We start from the raw sequence: 19,849 nt of genomic DNA, 5'->3' as shown, positions 1-19,849 counted from the left end.
TCATGTTTGTCTTACTTTGCTGTTGTAACAAATAGTTTTCTTCTGTAGGTTTTTATATGGAAATTTATTTGTTGGGTTTTTTTTGTTAATAATTTTAGTGATTTCATTAGGATCACAGTTTGTAGATAGCAGAGCCTAAAATAATGGGAGAATAGCTAATATCTCTAATAGTCTGTTCATAAACTAGTTATCCAGCCTTGAAGATGTTCTGTCCACTTAAAATATATGCAGACAACTTGAGGTGGGGAAGATGTTTCTACAAGGGACTAAGAAAAACAGAAATGAGTTGAAATTAGAGTAGGCCCATAGGATCTAACGAAAGTAGCTGACTTCCAATACCATCATGGCAATAAGAGATAAAGGAGATGTGCTTGACTTTGTACTGAAACAGAGTATATTTGAGAAATTCCTGGCAACTGAATACCTTAATTAGTGATGGCCCAGTTGTGCTGTTGTGCCAAAGCAAAATCTGGAAAAAAAAAAGTCATACTATGTGGAACATGTGCAAGTATAGTTATATATTAAGAAAGACATTGCTGCTGTTGAGACATTTTTTCATTGGAAGTGGCTTTTCTTCATAGGCTTTTAAGCTGGGAAAAAGAAAAAATATGTTAAAAGGTTAAGTTAATGGAATATGCAACATAGTCAGTTGTCCATAGAAATCTTGTGTTGCTACAATTTAAAGAAGTAAAAAATAAAAAGCAGATCTGTTGGAGTCAGAGATTATAGTAACCACGAAACACTGAGAAAAAAAAAAAAAAAAACATTGATGGAAAGACCTATGTAAGTCAACCACTTCTGGGTGGGCAGAAATGTCATTTGATGTTAGCCATCTATACAGTTAGACATCTCGTTCAAGCAAGTTATGTCAGGATTCCTCTGTTAGTGAAAAGAGAGCTATACTCCCAGGAACCATCCTGTCCCAGAAGTATATCAGCTTTTAAGATTAATCACCTTGGTTACCTGATACACCTGAATACCTGGATTTCTGACAGTAGATATGTACCCTACCCTTCAAAATTTAATTTCCTATTCATCCCAATGTCATAAAGTCTGTTGAGCATTCTGTCTTTGTCTTAAAACATCTCCTTCTGTGAAATACCATGAATAACAAAGATATACGTAGCTATTCCTGATTTGTAACATAATAATGATTTTTTTAAGATATTGAATGACTTACTAATATTAAACCTCTTGAACAGAGACATAGAAATCAAGCAATGTCACAGAAAATGCAGTGTCATTTACAGTTCAGTAAAAGACTCATCATTAGGCTGAATCAGATAGAAAACAAAAACAAAAACAAAAACAAACAAACAAACAAAAAAACATTTCCAGATGTTTTCTGAGTGGCAAAATAGTGTCAGTAAGGCAGCTTTCTATGTATGGCATATAATAATATATTCAGTTTGTTTAATGGATTCCATAGGGAATTCTTGAAGAATTCCCAAGGGAATCCATTACAGAATCAAAGAATTGTAGAGATCTCCTAGACAATGGCACAGGGCCACAAGGATTCCTCAATCCCAGCAGCAAGACTTGTAGCCAAATCTCTTTCCTATTCAAATGTTTTGATTGTTGGCTCACTGATTTGGACTCTCTCATACGTTTTTTCTGTATTTTATGAAAAGTTTAAGTTTTCAGTCTGTAATCATGTTTTGAGACCAGAAGGGATGAGATGTGGTAAATGCATAGCTCAAAATTTGCAGCTATCAGTAGAATGGTTACAGTTATCTTGTTTGTTTCAAGTTTTGGTCAGTGGCTGTCTTGCCAAGCAATTCTAATTCCATGCTACTGTATTTAATGTTGCCATGAGAGCACACAGACTTACTACCTTAGTGGAATTGTTGAAGCCTCATGCTGTTCACAGCAGGAAGTACATTAAATACATTTTTTCCACTTCATTCACATTAGATGGGCAAGCAGCCGTTCACATGTCTTTTTCTTGACATTTCTACATCAAGGCTGGGAAGGAAAAGGACTCAGTTTTATGCCAGAGGTTTGCCTACTATTTTCTTTATACCTACTCAGCAGAATTATCGTGTCAGCAATTTGATATGGATGGCACTATGTGGGAGCATTTTTTTTGCTGAGTAAAATGGGTGATTGTATGACCTGGTCGTGATAGTGCAGAAGGCCAGTGTAAGAGGTCAAACAGGCCACATGAATTATTTGGTCTTCTGGAAATTTCTTTCTCGACGTTTCTCCCCCTACAGGTAAATGAACTTTGGAAATTGATATCCACTAGCATTTGTCCAACTTGCCAAACAGTCCACACTGGTATTTGTTATCAGTAGTGTGAAAAAAAGACAGAAACTCAGCACTGCAGTCCTACATTATTAATCTCTACTTTGCATTAAGTCTCCATTAGGCAAGCAGAAGAAGCTAATTTTCAGTGTTAGCGCTGAGCTGAATTTCCAGCAGATGATAATTAAATATTCTATGATTCTATGATGATTCTATTACTAACATGGTTTGCTAGAGGGACATCCTTATCTAACAAGGCTATCTGCTGTCTCCTTACTTCCACTGGCCTCCAAGGCAGGCATTCAAACCTAATTTTTTTTTGCTGATATGAGAAGTACCAAAATCTTAACAAGGCCAAGTGCTGGGTCCTGCACTTCGACCGCAATAACCCCATGCAGCGCTATAGGCTTGGTGCTGAGTGGCTGGATGACCGTGAAGAGGAAAGGGACCTGGGGTGTTGGTTGATGCTCAGCTGAACGAGCCAGCAGTGTGCCCAGATGGCCAAGAGGGCCAGTGCCATCCTGGCCTGCATTAGAAATATTGTGGCCAGCAGGAACAGGGAGGTAATTATGCCCCTGTACTCAGCCCTGGTGAGGCCGCACCTCGAGTATTGTGTTCAGTTTTGGGCCCCTCACTATAAGAAAGGTATTGAGGCCCTGGAGCATGTCCAGAGAAGGGCAATGAAGCTGGTGAGGGGTCTGGAGCACAAGTCTTATGAGGAGCGGCTGAGGGAGCTGGGATTGTTCAGTCTGGAGAAGAGGAGGCTCAGGGGAGACCTCATTGCACTCTATAACTTCCTGAAGGGAGGCTGTGTTGAGGAGGGGTTTGGCCTCTTCTCCCAGGCAACAAACAGGACCCGAGGAAATGGCCACAAGTTGTGCCAGAGGAGATCTAGGTTAGACATAAGTAAAAACTTTTTCTTTCAGAGAGTGGGCAGGCACTGGATTGACCTGCCTAGGGAGGTGGTGGAGTTGCCGTCCCTGGCAGTGTTGAAGAGGCATCTGGATGAGGAGCTACGAGATACAGTTTAGTGGCTTGTGGTAGCAAGGGTAATGGGAGGACAGTTGGACTAGGTGATCTTGTCGGTCCTTTCCAACCTTGTGATTCTATGATTCTATGATTGTTATCTTAAATTGCAGGAGTTCTTGGTTGAGCTTGATAGTTAATATCTGCCTGTCAATTTGTCCAATTTTAATTACAGTCTAAAAACAATTGGCAGAACATGTTTAGTGTTATTTTATGGACTAGAGTCATGATTTGGGCAAGTATCCTTTACCTTCCTATGGAGATGGCTAGAATTACAAATTACTTACTCTTTTGCTCTGTACAGCCATTTTTTTATACTTTTCTCTTTTCTATTTTTACAGTACCCATGGGTTTGATGCTTCTGGCACTTCTGTGCAGCTTTTAATTTATTTTGTCCCCTCATTAAGTAAAATCTATGTGAAGCCTCCTCCTTCTTTAGTCTGTGGCAAATGGCCAAATTGGCAGCAAACCAGGAAGAATAGTGGAAGTCAGCCAATTTATGACACGTTATACTCCCAGTTTTCTTAAGTATAATTTCTCATTATCAGTTCAACAGACTAAAAAATGTTCAACTTATAATGACAGCCTTAAAAACTTTGGAAAGTCTTTGTTTGTTATCTGTCACAGAAATAAATAAATCTCATATGTCACAGCAGGACATCTTAAAGAGGGAAGTAGCCACATTTATGATGCTTTCCAAGCATCATCTGTTGCTGGCAGTCTATTATATGTGTGTGTATGCATTCATGCCTTCATTATACATGTATGAACTACAGATGCTGAATTACTTTAATCTTCACTTAGCTCCTTAACAAGTTAGTATATTGTCTAACCTCAGGATCTAAGCTCCTTTGATAGGTAGGGATAATAACGTAGGATCTCCAGGCAGTACTTTGTCACATATATTTCATGTGGCTCCTTTAGGACAGAGGACTCAGCTGCTGGAGCAGCGTATCTTTAAGCCTTTGCTGCTGCAGGTTCTTTAGCAATTAGCTTAAATATGTATTGTTACAATTTATGTGAATAATTCTTTCTAAGATAAATCATAACATTGTTTAGGCGGATGATATTACAAGATATTATAAAGTATTCACAGAATGACTTAATGCAATTTTGTGGTTAGGTTTCTTGATATGAGTGTAGGTGTGTGAACATGCTTTGAGAGAACAAAATTCAAAATATTCTTATCATAAAACTTCTGTTTTTGCAAATATACTTATTAAACTCAGACCCTTTCTACACATGGCTTTTTTTACAAGATCCAAAAATGAACTAAATAATTAAAATATGAAAAACACATTTAGAAATGGCCACATATTATAGCTCTATGTAACCAGTCCAAAGATGTTGCTCAGCTTCTCCTTCCATTTCTGATTGTAGGAATCCTCATTTGATATCTTGTACAAATCACAGAGTGTGAACTCCTTCATGCTTGGCCAACTTGTGAGGTACATTGTGTGTGGTATATTCAAATACTGTTGCCAAGCCTTCCCATTTATCTGCCTGTCTCTTTTGCAATAATTTCTTCAGAATTTGTTAGTATTATAATTTCTTATGCCTCTTTAAAAAAAGAAACATGATTCATTTTAAAAATGGAACATGTAGAAGAATCTGAATTGCTCTCATGTTCTGTGAGAGGTCAAGGCAGTAGAAAAGCTCCTTGTAAAAGTCAGATGATTGCTGCAGCCAATACCATCACACTGGGACATGTCCCCAAATTCTGGATATCAGTGTTTGTAGATGATATCCTGTAACGATTATAACAATACTGCTTCTCCTATTAAAAATTTTCACATATGGTATCATCTGGTCACAGATGAATTTGATGTTTTGTAGAGGTAACAATGTTTCTTGGCAAACCAGCAAAGGTAAATGAATTGCTTCCAAGAAAAAGCCGCTTATAATAGCCAACCTAAGACATTAGCCTTTATCTTGAAATGCCAGTTATGGCTGAGAGACTACTTCAGACCTGAAAAAGCTGAGCTATGGTATAGGTTACCGCTTTCAGATATCCTTAGTGAGCCTGATACAGGCATACTTTATAACCTAAATCAATTATTACCAAACCATTATGAATTGCAACCTGACATCGAGGAAAATCAGAATCATCTCAGTTCTTCAAGCTACTGAATATGCTGGAGGTCCTTGCAGCAGGAATGGGACTCCTAAGTAAAAACTGGGTGACAGTAGATCAGGTATTTCTACAACCACTTTACTGCAGCCCTCAGTCTTGCAGCTAAAGCTGTAGTCTATTTCCTCTACTTTTTTGTGTGTTCAGAATTAATGTTAAATCATTCATGTGGCAATGTGGTTAGATGTGGATTCCAAGCCCTCTAAGACTGTAGGGCAGGCAGTCCTGTGATGGTACGGTGTGTAGAGAAACTGAATGTAAAGGGCAAGTTAAAATGTAAAGGTACACAATGAAGTACTGTGCACCATAAATCAGTTAAAAGTGAATCGTGTAATGTTGTTCATAACAATTCTTGATCTTGATTCACTCTTTGCTGAAATTAAGTTACATAAATTATTAAGTTGCATAAAACAAGAGTAATTTGGGGATGAAATGTCAATGTATGACATTGCTTTTGTGTATTCAAAAATTTAGTGTGTTTTCTTGGAAAAAAGAACCAGATTTAGTAAAGGTACCCTTCATTAAAGTTTGCCCTTTTAGATACTATAATGTTTGCATCTTACTTTAAGGAATCTGTATAAGGTACTGTGCAGTAAGTAGCTGCTGAGACAAATGGAAATCTGGACATTATTTGCTTGAGATAATGTTTGTGGCAAATTGGCTGCAACCAGTAATTTTGATTCTGAGGTGAATTTACTTTTTGATTGCAAAAGTTATGACTACAGTGCTAAGAGGATGAAAAATAACCTGTCCTGATGACGTCAAATAAAAAGCTATTGTCATTTGCACAGTAGGTATCTGATCTAGAATTGGGCTTTGACTGTAATCTTGACCCTTGCTTCTACAGCATTTAACAAAAATAAATGACTTGGTAAATTAATTTAACTGTGCTAAATGAAAGCTCAGTTACTTGGATAGCTTCAAGTATGTGTGAATAGCTGTGGAGTGCTACCTAGTTTCCAGGGTTAGAGTCCTCTGATAATACAGTAATATACACTGTTTAGAAAGAATAGTCCTTCTAAGCTTTTCTTTTGCTCTCATTAACATGAGTACATAAGACAGGCTACAAAGGCTGATATTTACTTCTGTTCAATAGTAAATTCTTCTGTAATTTCATGGAACTCTTGTTCTTAAATAATCTATGTGCAGCTCATCTAATTCACATTCTGAAGTGTAGAGACTTCTGTGTTAAATAAAGACAAGCCCCAGCTCCGTTGTTTCATGCTAACCATGAAACTGGATTGCAAGTAAGCACTGTGTTGCAGTATATGTGTAATATGGGCTGAACCAGCTCAAGTCCAGAGGAAATGTGGCCATGCTTGTCTGTTGTTAGCTCTAAGCTAATTATCTGTCAACAAACAGGGCTCATTCCTTTGTACTCAGCCCTGCATGTCTAGTGTAGCACGTCTGGACTGCATAGGAAGAAGCTGGTAAGGTTACAGAGCTCTGTTTTGCACTTCTGTATTAACACTACAGATCTTTGTTAGCTGTAGCAGCTTGTGGTGTTCACATTGTAGCATTGTTTGTACAGTGCATGGAAACCAAGGAGGGGAAAGCTTTTAGAAAGAAAAATTTTAACACTGCTAGAAAAGATGAAGCATATGTTCATCTGTAATGACTTTTCCAATATCTAAGTATGTCAGCATGACCAGTCCTGTTTTTTTCAATTATTTCTCTCCTCCTGAGAATGTATATAAATATATATATATAAGTATGTATATATATATATTTCACTGAAAATATTTATCACTGAAAATTGTGTTATTATTAAAGCCTATCCTGGCATACAAGAGTCTCTTCTTTTATGTTTGTCCTAACTATCCTGTCTTCCATATTATTTTGTTCTGGACTGGCAACCCAAACTGATTGTAGCACGTTGCATACACTCTTTTCTTCTACCATGATTCTCCAAAGTAGTTTGTAAGGATAGTCATTTTAAGAACAAAAACTTCCTTAGAAACAAATATTTTCATTCTATTTCATTGGTTTTCTGATATATGATCAATGATATACATTTCTGATATATTCATTATGTTCTGATGTATGTTTTGATATATGTTCTATGTGTGTTTCAAATAAGTGTTGAAGGACAGACCTATTTCTAACACATGAGAAGCATGTTTGTTTTCCTGTTAGATTACTGCCTTCTGGTGTAGTTGATATACACTCCTGACTGTATAAATACAAAAGCAAGACAAAGATTTCACTTCTGTGCCAAGAAAACAGGGAATAAAGCACCTAGCCTTTCTTTCTGATTATTGTAACTTCATGCCAGTGAAATCTGTGGGTCTGAACAAAAACCTCTTTTAAAAAGTCCTCCTGAAAGAGGAACCATTAAATTTGCAGTAGTCTCTCCAGAGTGATTACTGGATTAAAGGTCTGCTGTAAGTGAGCCCACAGTCATTGAGCAGAGTGTTTTCCAGCCGTGACCTGAGCAAGACAATGCTTCCCCTGTTAGTAGCTTGGCTTTGCTATTACCCTGGGGAGCTACTAACACAGTTTACAGGAAATGAGCTTACAAAACATTTGTAAGGATCTGTTTCCAGGATGAGTAACCATACAGAATGTGTCATTCATTGAAGATACATGCCTCAAAAAGTGTGAAAAACACGCTCAGGATTACAAGGCTAGCTAATTTTGCATTTAGACATTTTTATTTTGGGCTGTGACTGAATGAACAAATAGTGCATGAAGATTCTTTTTCAGCAAAAACATTAGGGTAACATCAAAATAAACAAAAACGTTTTCATCTTTGAAAATCTGAAGTAGAAGTAGAATCATCTAAGCTCCGTATATGGTCAATGAATAGAAGGGAATGCTTCCAGATCTCAGATTTAATCACTGTGGTGGGTGATCCATTCCACTTCTCCTCCTTGTTATGCTGGCAAACCTTCTGGAATTGCCTGTCTTTGTCCTTGAAAACTGAGAGCAAGCATGCTGTGAATGAGTACCTCTCACTTAAGTGCTTAAAATGAGGTGGAGTTGAGGCTAGATTAATTCCGGAACTACCAGGACATCAGTATACAATCAAGAGGATTATAAGAATAATCTTTTCCAAGATTAAGCTTGGAAAACCATGCTAATCTTTTAAAAAAAATGTTTAAGAAAATACATATATTAGATATAATGATTTTTTATCTTTTTTTTTTTCTGTTTTTACGTTCATAACTATTTGATCCTAGTAGCTGTTCTGTATTTTTAAACCTGTAGAAGTTGAATGAGTCCATCTTGAGAATTTTAGGAGATCCATGTAGGTCTGAAATAGCCCTGTAAGTAGAAAACTATAATCAAAATTAATAATTATTATACAGGGGTTGCTCCCTTGTACAGGGAGTAAAGTAAAGCCTCCTATTTTAATTACATTGGCCCACAGCGTCAGAAGTGGATGTTGGTGGTATGGCACTAGATGTTGAACCTTCCCACCAATATTCCATTACATTTTGTTCTTTGTGAGAGAGAGAAGAGGGACAGTCTGACAAAGTGGTGTCTGATATGGACATGAAGCAAAAGTGTGTCATTGAATTCCTCTGTGTGAAATAAAATGGCACTCTCTGACATTCACTAATGCTTGCTGAAGATTTATGGAGACCAAACAGTGGATGTGAGCACAATGAGGCAGAGCGTGGTGGGTTTCAGCAGTGACAACAGAAATATGAAGTACAAGCCACGTTCTGGATGGCCATTCATGTCTGTCACACCGCAAAATTAAGAGCGTCTCAATCAGCTCATCTGTGTGAATCAGTTAATATCAGTTAATTTTAACACTAAAAATAGTGTTTTGTAGCAGAGAATTTTCTCTATCAAATAGAGTTATTGTATCTGCTGTAGTTTCCATGGAAATAAATGAGGCATTACTTTCAGAGCGACCTACATAGAACAATTTCCAAAGAGTATATTGTATTCAACTGAGTATTCAAAATATTTCAGACGAAAGCTTCTCAGTCCCAAATATAAATGCAACCACTGACAACCCAATCTCTGTAGGCAAATAACTCAATATTGATGTATGTGTCTGTCTTTGTATACATACACACAGTTAAATACACATCATGGTGAATAAAAATTTTGAAGTGGGCCTGAAAGACTTTCCTGCCAAAGCCAGGCATTTGCTCAATCTGTCTTTCATCCTGCAAAGGTTGATGACCTTGATAATGTTGAAGCTAGTTTGTGAGTCTGCACTGTCATTCAGTAAATACATTCAGTTCCATCAATTTGTTGGAACCCATTAGTCTAGTTTTCTCAGAAGAGAGGCAACTGCATTTGTTTTCACTGGTGTGGAATATTAAGGGGTTTGTTTACTTGGTTTTTCATCATTTTGTTAGTTGTGAAACCAGAAGATTCTTTTCTCCAAAACTTCTAATTTAACTATTGTGTACAATTCAAGAAGACTTAGGTTTAGCTTATTAATAACTGAGTAACTGCTTTATATTATTTATTGTTAGTTTCAATTAAAATCCTATCCTACATTGTTCGGTTTTCTATAAAAAGAAATAAGCAATCTTTAACAGAGGAAATCATTACTATATGCTATACATTCAGTCAGATTGTTCCCAAGTATTGTGTAAGAACTTCAATTTTTTTTTCTCTGATTATCTTACAGGCCTCTCCAAAACCATCCTGAGAAAATATGTTCACAATATTTTGTTTTATTGAGCTTAGCTATAGTCAGAAGCAGGTTACACAATTAGAAGATGCTCATTCTATAATAACAGAAATCATAGATACTTCAGTATAATATAATAGTGAAAATTGGCCGAGTCACAGAAATGATAGGCCTAGCTTCCCCTTATCATTAAAAAGGCTTTGTGTCTACTCCTTTGGGTAACCTGTATCTTTGCTCTGTAGAAGCGTAAATTTTCCAGTCACTTCCTTTGAATTTGTCCTGTATACTGATGAAAGGGAAGAATTCATAACGCCACTGATTAAATTGCTGTGATATTTATCAACTCAAATCTAGTTGGCCATATGATATATGGTATTTTCCAGCATGTTTGTGGTATTGTACCTTTATTGTTTATAACAAATTGCCACTAAACAACATAAGAAAATTGTGATGACATAGGTGTATTTGTATAGATTGTCAAACACTGGTGAAAGTAGATGTGATTTCTGCTGTGCAATAGGAAAATTGAGGCACTGGCTGTGTGTGCTTACTTTTATATGTTTGAAACGGGAATGAAAGGATAGCAAAGGGGAGCTACATCCAGGATGTAGCTGAGCTATGTTTGCATTCCTGTTTAGTTTGTAAAATTGTTGTGGGTGGAAAAGCTGAAGAAGGGAGGAAAAAATGAAGATAAAAATTATGTCTGTTAAGCGGGATAAAGCTTAATCTCCTTTGCTCTTCTTTCTTATAAACTCTGGGACTTAAATATTAAGATAAAAGTCTATTCACATTCCAGTCCACATGAAGTAAGATTGATTTTGTTTTAAATGTTAGATATGGGTGAACTAAAAATTAAGTATCTGCCCCTTTGATTAGATGGAAAGCATTTCCAAAGCAGCTCCAGTTATATATCTTGTTCTAGTCTGGTTTTGGCTACAGAAATCTGTGAGAACGTTCTTATTAATCTTTCATTATCTGTATTCACCTTTGTCTCTTTGCACCAAAGTGAAAAATGCAAGGAATTTTCTGGCTTGTGCACAGGACCCAGCTCAAGCAAGTTTAATGAGATAACATATTTGTTTTTGCACCTACTAACACACAAAGTTGGAAACTTAGGAGCCAAGGAAAAGAGAACAGCGCTGATGTAAAAATTGCTGTCCCAAAACGGCCAAATACTTTAAATTAAGCTAAAAATACCTAAGAGAAAGTCTTAAGCTTAAAACAAATACTTAATTTCAATTATTGAATAGAGTGAAAGTCTCTCCATTGTCTAACATGGATTTTATGCTCTCTCATTACCGTCAGCGTAAGGTAAAGAAATACTGACAGATATGATTGCTCTTTCACCAGAACCAGCATTCTACTTTGGAAATGATGAATACTATGTTGATGAGAGTGCCGGCTATGTTGAGGTACATGTTTGGAGGACAGGAACTGATCTGTCTAAAGCTGCGTCTGTAACAGTGAGGTCTCGCAAATCTGAATCGAGAACTGCAGAAGGTATGTTACTGCTTTAGTCTTGTTTCATAATACATCTCAACAACAAATGCTACTAAATTTGGTCTTACTTGATTTGGATTCAGATACATAAAATGAAATTTGCATGCCTCAACAAATCTTTCGTCTAGAACAAATTAAGTACTTACTGAATTTGCTCTCAAACAAACTGGAATAGGAGCAACTTTAAGGTCCAGAACTGAGAGAAACGCCTTCAAATCCCACAAAGGCAGTTGATTATTGTCTCAACAGCATATTCCAGACACAGGCTTATAAACCCTGTCAATACGCACCATTTGCTTCCCTTACTCTTTCTGTAGACAATGAGAAATTACCTAGAATCCCATTTAGTAGGAGGATTAGTACAGCTGTATGGTTCAGTGGTACTTTGATAGAATCTTTGTCTGCAGAATCAAACTTGAGTGTACATTAGTATTTTTGCAAACTGATATTTGAGACAGCCAAATACAGACTTCATAAAAAGAGCAGTTATCTTTCTTAGTTGCTTATCCTTAGCATAATTGGACAGTAGAGTTCATCTTTTCAACTCATTTCTAGTGAGGTAAAGTTGTGTAAATCTTTACCGTTAATTGTGTAATGTGGGGAATCTGAGCATTCACCTCTAGCAAGTCTTTCCATATTATTTATCATGAAAAAGGAAATTATGTAGTCTAAAAAGAATATATGATTGCTTCATACCCTGGCACCTCAGTTGAGAGGCCTATGTCTGGGTACAGCAACAAGGATTCTGTGTCCCTCTGATGATGGCCTTTGAGATCACCGTATTTGTCACGTTCATTTAATACCAAACCCCATTTTAATTTCAATGAAACTGCTTTCCCCAAAGCTTTGTGTCAACAGCTCTGCTGTTGCTTAATCACCCTAAAAAGGAATATTAAAACTTAGTCTTTTTCTAAAGTTCTAGATACCCTTAATACTTTGATTCTCATGTACAGTGTTATGTTTTAGTCATTCTTTTAGTCATTTAGTCACCTTTAGTCATTGTTTTGTTTCCTTCCTTCTCATTGGTTTGTTGTCTGTGGGCTTGCTTTACTTATAACAAAACAACGATTGAGGTAGATGATCTTAGGGGTAATTTCCAATCGAAATGATAGCATGATTCCATAAAAACAAAACAAAAACATAAAAGCAAGCCAAATCAGATCAGTCTGTCTGTAACTGTAGAAGATGACAAACCCCACCTGATGTGGTTTGGGCAGAATTTGATGCTTTCAGTTTCCCTTCCTTCTGCTTTGTGTATCTCCTTTGAACAGCACTTCTTCCTTACACTCAGCTCACCGCCTTTTTTTCCTTCCCTGTTTACATTTGTCTCCAAACTTCAAAATTGATTACAGATTAATATGAACTGACTTTCCAAAAGACTCTGCTTCATCTCCAGAATCTGTCAAATTTCTGTTCTTATTTTCAGTTTTTATTTTCTACAAACTATATTGATTGTACTGTAATGACTTTTAGTTTCCGAGAGAAAAGAATCAGGCCAGGCTCATGACTTGTACCACTAAACAAAAAGTGACAATGTAAAGCAAAAATATCTCTTCACCATCGAAGTTGACATGACTGCCAACATTTGATAAAAAAGTTGAAATTACTTTGAAAGAAAAAATAGATTTAACTAAAATTAACTGTTTAGTGTTATACATGTTGGATATTTTTGTTTTTAATTACTTGTAATACTGTCTATTTATTTGTTCTAATCCCTTTTCCACTGGTAGCTGGAGTAGATTATGTAGGTATCAGTCGTAATTTGGATTTTGCCCCTGGAGTCAGTATGCAGACATTTCGTGTAGTAATTCTGGATGACCTTGGACAACCGGTGTTAGAAGGAGCTGAGAAGTTTGAGCTTGTGCTAAGAATGCCTATGAATGCTGCCCTTGGAGAACCCAGCAAGGCTACCATCTTCATCAATGACTCAGTCTCTGATTGTGAGTTAATTTCTTGTACCCTTTCACATTTTTACAAGAGGTGGATGACTGCAATACACAGACAGCACATCTCATTTTGGATCATACCAAAGCCAGTGAATCTACACCTTTCAGCTGCAGACAATTTGTTATGTCAGTTCCTGAGTAGCTGCATATGTTATACACCTGGTGCAACATAGCACAACAAAATTTAAATTAGGGGAGCAAACATCTGAATTTCTGCAATAATACACGTGCTTTTTATATTTCTCTGCACAGTGCCTAAGATGCAGTTTAAAGAACCTGTATATGTAGTCAATGAAAATGATGGACAGATTTCTGCCATGATATACAGGAGTGGAGATATCCAATACACATCAACTGTGAGATGCTATACAAGGCAAGGTTCAGCTCAGGTAATGATCGACTTTGAAGAACGTCCTAATACTGATAGTTCCATCATCACATTCCTTCCTGGTAAGCTCTTGATCCTATTTTAGAAGTCTTTAGTCTACTACGTTTTGGTTTGGTTTGGTTTGCTTAATTTTAGCTTTATTTTTTTTTCTTTTGAACTAATGCCAAAAAGACTGCTCTGCTCTGGAAAACCAAATTCAAACTGAGCATTTTGTAGCTCCAGAAAATTTTTAAGGAGATTTGAAACCAATGGGAATTTTAAACACATTAAGATGGAATAATGTAAGTGAAGGTGCACACAACTGGGGAGTATCTTAAAATAAGCTTCCAATGCTTGAAATCCAAAAACTCCAGGATAAAATTACCTTTAGTATTTCTGAAAGTTTTTGTTGTACTGTTTCCTTGTGCAAGTATTTGATTCTGAAATACGCACTGTGGGTGAGTTCACTGAAAAGAAGTATAAAGATAAAACAAAAGGAACAATACATGTAAAGTGGATATACCAAACATAAACTTGTCTTAGAGAAATACCAAAACAAAGGATTCCATTAAAACAGTTGTAACGAGTACTCATCCTGCTTTCACTGCTATTGCTCATTAAATTGTATGGTACCAAGATAGTGAGGTGGGTGCCTTGGCCAGAAGAAGTATTCTGTTCCTTCAGCTTGAAGAAAAGTGCTGTCAAAGAGCAAAGAACACCTAAGATCTGCATGATATTACCTTCAGAATGATTGCAGGTGAGACTGAGAAGCCTTGCACACTAGTGCTTATGGATGACACTTTTCATGAAGAAGATGAAGAACTACGTCTGGTTCTTGGCACTCCAAGAAGTGATTCATCCTTCGGTGCCTCTATTGGTGAACAAAATGAGACCCTCATAAAGATTCAAGATGACGCAGACAGTAAGGAATTATTTGATTATTATCAGCTTTTGCAAGCCAATTAGTGTGCACTAAATGTATTTTTCTGTAATTACAGAGGCTATTATTAAATTTGGTGAGACCAAATTTAGTGTGAGTGAGCCAAAGGACACAAGACAAGTAGCAGTTGTAAAAATCCCAGTGATTCGTCTGGGAGACACATCTAAGGTTTCTGTTGTGAGAGTTCATACAAAGGATGGATCTGCTATTTCTGGAGAGGACTATCACCCTATATCAGAAGGTAAGGTCAATCAAATGTTTATCACATCCTATGATTTGTAGGATTATTATTATGTATTATAATTAACTATTATTAACATTATAGTATAATGTTTGAACAGTGAAATAACTTCATTAATACAATACTCTGCACAACCACACCCATTAATAGCTTTTGCTGTTTGGATTCAATATGGACATAATCCAATGTGGTACACAAAAATCAAATTCTGTTGAAATGCCAGGTATCTGTGAAGACATTTACAAAATAATTGTGACTCTTTTGAATACATCTGTAGCTTGAATAACTGTGGGAAAGATGTATGAGTGCCATCATTTGTGTATTACCATTACTCTGCAGTAGCATCTAATCATAGATTGTGAAGTTGTTTTTCAAACAACTCTGTAAGTTAATGGCTCTATCTAGGAATGAATATCTGTTTCTAATTTTTCGTTCTACTTTCATAATATTTAAACTTTCTTTCTATATCTCTGCAATTCACTGCCCACTGCTCCTTTCTAGTGATGAATGAAGAGAGAAGTTGTGAAACAGAATGAGAAATTTCATAGCTGATAAGCTTCTTTCTGTTAGTAGCCCACCCACATGGTTTGTTGAGTAACTAATAGAATTCATAGCACCATGTATTTTCCATCTTCTGTAGTTAATGATAATATATGATATTAATCTGTGTCCTAACACTCAGCTTTTCTTGCTGGAGTGTTTTCATGGTTTGGGATAAACTATTTTGTTGTCCAGGCCAGCTGCAGGATGGGACTTATTTCTGAACATCAGCAACAACAGTGGAACATCTTCAAATTCCACAGAAGGAGAGGCATTACTCACTAGTGGTATTTGAAGTGAAAAAATGTTAGCAATTAAAAAATTATCAACCTGGATGTTACTAAAGCCAACCACGTTGTCTCCTGCATTTCAGTTTTGCTCTTTCCTTCTGAAAGCCACAGGAACTTTTAATGTCAGCTGACAATGACGCTCTAAGTGTTACCTTATGTGTGCCAGTTTTGCTTCACTGATCACTCCCTTTCACTCATCATCTATGCCTTATTTCCCATATATACTCCAGTTTTCATCCACTGCTGCTTATTATGCTTGTCCCTTTAGAGCAGGGTGTGTTTCAGTATACTAATTAGAATGTCACTTTCTGTGAGGCTTTTATTTTCTTCTGGTCTTCAACTTCTGTTGGTAGTTTCTGTGCCATCAATACTTACATCTTTTAAATAATAAAGATTGTAGAAATCATGGGATCACAGAATGTTTTAGGTTGGAAAGGATCTCTGCAGCCATCTGGCTCAGTCCCTGCCCCAGCAGGGGCACCCAGAGCAGGGTTCCCAGGCCACATCCAGGCAGCTCTGAGAGATCCCCAAGGAGGAGACCCCACAGCCTCTGGGTGCAGAAGGGCTCCTGATGTTCAGAGGGAACCTCCTGTGCTCCAATTTCTGGCCGTGGCCTCTGGTCCTGGTACCAGGCACCGCTGAAAGAAGCCTGACTCTCATAGCATCCTCCCTTCAGGTATTTATAAACACAGGCTCAACATGAGCCAGCAGTGTGCCCTCGCAATCAAGAGGGCAAACTACATTTTGTGATGCATTAAACACACCACAGCCATCTAGTAAAAAGAATTGAGTCTCCCACTATATTTTGAATTAGAGTGTCTTCACCTTGAATATTGTGTGCAATTCTGAACTCCACAATATGAAAAAGATGCTAAGAAGGAGGTGTTGAGCTCTGCTCCCTGGTAACCAATGGCAAGGCCTGTGGGAATGGTACAAAGCTGTGCCATGGGAGGATCAGACTGAGCATTAGGAAACATTTCTTTACTGTGAAGGTGGTCAAACACTGGGACAGGCTTCCTCCTAAAGTGGCTGGTGACCCACACCTGTCAATATTCAAGAGGAATTGGCCCTCATTAATATGCTTTAACTTTTGCTTAAACCTGAAGTGGTCAGGCAGTTGGACGTGATGAACTCAGCTATGCTATTCTATTCTATTCTGTTCTACACTGCTAAGCTCCTCTCAAGCCTATGAAAAGATTACTTCTTTTGAAATGCATGTACTTCTTTAGTATGTCTCACTCAGTCCATATAAAATGTTGAATAGTTTCTGTAGTTTTGCATCCCCTTGCTGATATACACTTCACTTCTATCTCTGTCAGCTAAGATTGAACATTTCATCCACCATGACTTCGGAAGTTTTTTCAGAGACAATGCTTTTTAATATAAAATAAATCTTTTTTTTTTATAATCTTGACTTCATGCCTTATTTTTGGTTATAGCATTGTATTAAAATGCATTTTGTTTGAGTAAACCCTAACAATACTTATCATTTAGAATTCTTAAGTCTTTAGGTCATTCACATGTGTTGCCAACATTTATGGAATAATTAGTCCCAAATCACTTCCAGAATATTAAGTTCAATTAGATTAAATCCTGGTCTTGCAGATCTCTTTTTGTGATGACAGTTCCTCATTGTCAGTGAATTCTCTGTGTATTCACTGCTATTCATTATTATTTTTAGCATCAAATAGACTAAACTAAATACACTCACATGAACTTGTGTAATTTAAAGATGGGTATTAACTGCTCTCTCCTATGGCTAGGCTTAAAATTACAGCTTGTTATGAACATCGGATTTATTTTTAGGTGTCTCCTTATGTTTTTAGAAATTGAATTTAAGGAGGGTGAAACACAGCACTTTGTGGAGATTGAAGTTCTCTTTGATGGAGTTAGGGAGATGAGAGAAGCCTTTACTGTTCATCTGAAACCTGATGAGAACATGGTTGCTGAAATACAGGTAACAAAATAATTCCAAGACCTCAACAGCAAAATCTGTAAAAAGATATTCTTACTTTTTGGCTTCATAGCTTTACTCTTCTCTTAAAGTTTACGCAAGCCATCTTTGCTTGTAGTTTTAAAGGACAAATGCAATCCCATCTGACACTGTAGCAGCTGCCCCAAACAATTTGTTGCCATGGTGGTAAGGTCCGTGGGGTTCTAGAGATAAGGAGAGTCCATGTAAAACAGAAATTTTCAAGATACCTTCTCTTTTTTGAATCAGCACTAAAACTCTTGGAAATACTTGTAAAAAGAGCAATCAGGTGAAATAGATCTTCTGTCGAAGCTATGTTGTTATGTGAAATGAAGTAGCCACATATTCTTTTTTATTTAACATTATATCATACATACTTTAAATATAAATGGTAAATTCTCCTGATTCTACAGAAAAATATTGTTCAGGGTCTGCTCTCTTCAGCGTTCAGAAAATGAAAAAAAAAATAATTAACTTTTAGTTTGATAGCCTGCAATATACTTTCCGGTGCCTCAAACTTTTCTCAATAGCTCATACAGCTGAGGTTTTACAGCTTACCCTGGGACAGTGTTTCAAAATCTATACATATTGTGATCAAGGTCTAGCTCGAATTCCTTCGTTTGTTTAAATCTTCACAGAGAACTTTTTTACCTTTTCATTATCAGACAGCCAAGGCCATTGTTTACATTGAAGAAATGAACAGCATGGCAGATGTCACCTTTCCTTCTGTCCCTCAAGTTGCATCCCTTTTGATATATGATGATACTTCCAGAGCCAAAGACAGAACCAGTCCTGTAGCTGGCTATCCTGTCATCTGCATTACAGTGAGTATCTCTGTGAAAAGATGGAACAACACCAGTATATGGATTTTGTTTAAAAGAGCAGTTCAATTTTAGACAATCATTATTAATCATATTGTTGTGAGTCACACATGAATTTAAGCTAGGACAGTCCTAAGTGCTAATATAATTTGTCTGGATAGCAAATGAATTTTCAGGAGGACAAAAAACACTTGGTCAAACACTAAGAACAAGTCTGATACCTGTACAGTGTCTGTGATTGTATCAACTTACTATTTTCTGCATTTCCTTGTGTTAAGTTAAAATCACTGGAGATAACCAATGAGCTATTGTTTTTAATGAGTGTCACAGACTGAAAAATGACTGCTGGTTTTTTTTGGAGTATTCTTTTGCATTGAGGAAGCTTTTGGTCCTCCTACATCTTCAGTTTCTCACACCATTCATTACAATCAGGAATATGTCATGTGTTGGATGGTTTTCCTAAGTACAAAACCAAAAGAAATCTTGAAATGCTAAGTGTATTTGCAGAATTAGATCAGAGTGTGATATCCAAGTTCAAGTAGCAGGTAGAAGTGTAGTTTGAGCCTCCATAACTGTGTTTTCACCTGTAAACTATAATTTAAAATGCAAGTTTTTATTTCAGTTAAGCATAGCTAGACCTTCCTTTTAATCTACTTTAATGGCAATAGAAGTATCACAGCCCAAACAAGTTAATTATTCCTCACTGGAGTTACCTGCTCCACATTGCTGAGTTTGTGACTATTGAAAAATTAAAATTCCTTTGCCATAAAGCAAATAAATAGTATGCATCTGCCTTATTCTGCAGGCTTGCAATCCTAAATACGAAGACTTTGATAAGACTGGTTCAATATGTGCTAGTGAAAACATCAATAATACTCTGACACAATATCGGTGGCTTGTGAGTGCACCCACTGGTCCTGATGGCGTTACAAGCCCCATGAAGGAGGTTGACTTCGATACCTTCTTCACTTCATCCAAGATGATCACACTCGACTCCATTTACTTTCAAGCTGGCTCTCGTGTCCAATGTGCAGCTCGTGCTGTCAATTCAGATGGGAATGAGGGTCTTGAACTTATGAGTCCTATTGTAACTATAAGCACATCAGAAGGTAAGGTATGACCTATTACAAACTTCCTACAAAATCGAATGGCATTATAAGGCATTTTCACACTTACAGCTTCAGCTTTCCTTCTACTTTTCATATAGATAGTATGAAAGGTATCT

At 36.8% G+C, this 19,849-nt stretch overlaps 1 protein-coding gene across 1 annotated transcript in view; it reads left to right on the top strand.

Annotated features, from left to right (window-relative positions):
• FREM2 (FRAS1 related extracellular matrix protein 2) overlaps nucleotides 1-19,849 on the top strand; it is a 122,069-nt gene that overhangs the window by 75,797 nt on the left and 26,423 nt on the right. Inside the window, exons 7-14 of the mRNA XM_417087.8 lie at nucleotides 11,358-11,507; nucleotides 13,238-13,447; nucleotides 13,706-13,903; nucleotides 14,578-14,742; nucleotides 14,819-15,001; nucleotides 17,658-17,788; nucleotides 18,469-18,627; nucleotides 19,430-19,733. Of these exons, the coding sequence (XP_417087.5) occupies nucleotides 11,358-11,507; nucleotides 13,238-13,447; nucleotides 13,706-13,903; nucleotides 14,578-14,742; nucleotides 14,819-15,001; nucleotides 17,658-17,788; nucleotides 18,469-18,627; nucleotides 19,430-19,733 (1,500 nt within the window). The remainder of the gene's footprint in view (nucleotides 1-11,357; nucleotides 11,508-13,237; nucleotides 13,448-13,705; nucleotides 13,904-14,577; nucleotides 14,743-14,818; nucleotides 15,002-17,657; nucleotides 17,789-18,468; nucleotides 18,628-19,429; nucleotides 19,734-19,849) is intronic.

The sequence above is a fragment of the Gallus gallus genome, chromosome 1 (genome assembly GCF_016699485.2).
Source record: "Gallus gallus isolate bGalGal1 chromosome 1, bGalGal1.mat.broiler.GRCg7b, whole genome shotgun sequence".
Classification (NCBI taxonomy): Eukaryota; Metazoa; Chordata; class Aves; order Galliformes; family Phasianidae; genus Gallus; species Gallus gallus.
Note: the sequence above shows the minus strand (reverse complement) of the source record. Positions and strands in the feature narration are given on the sequence as shown.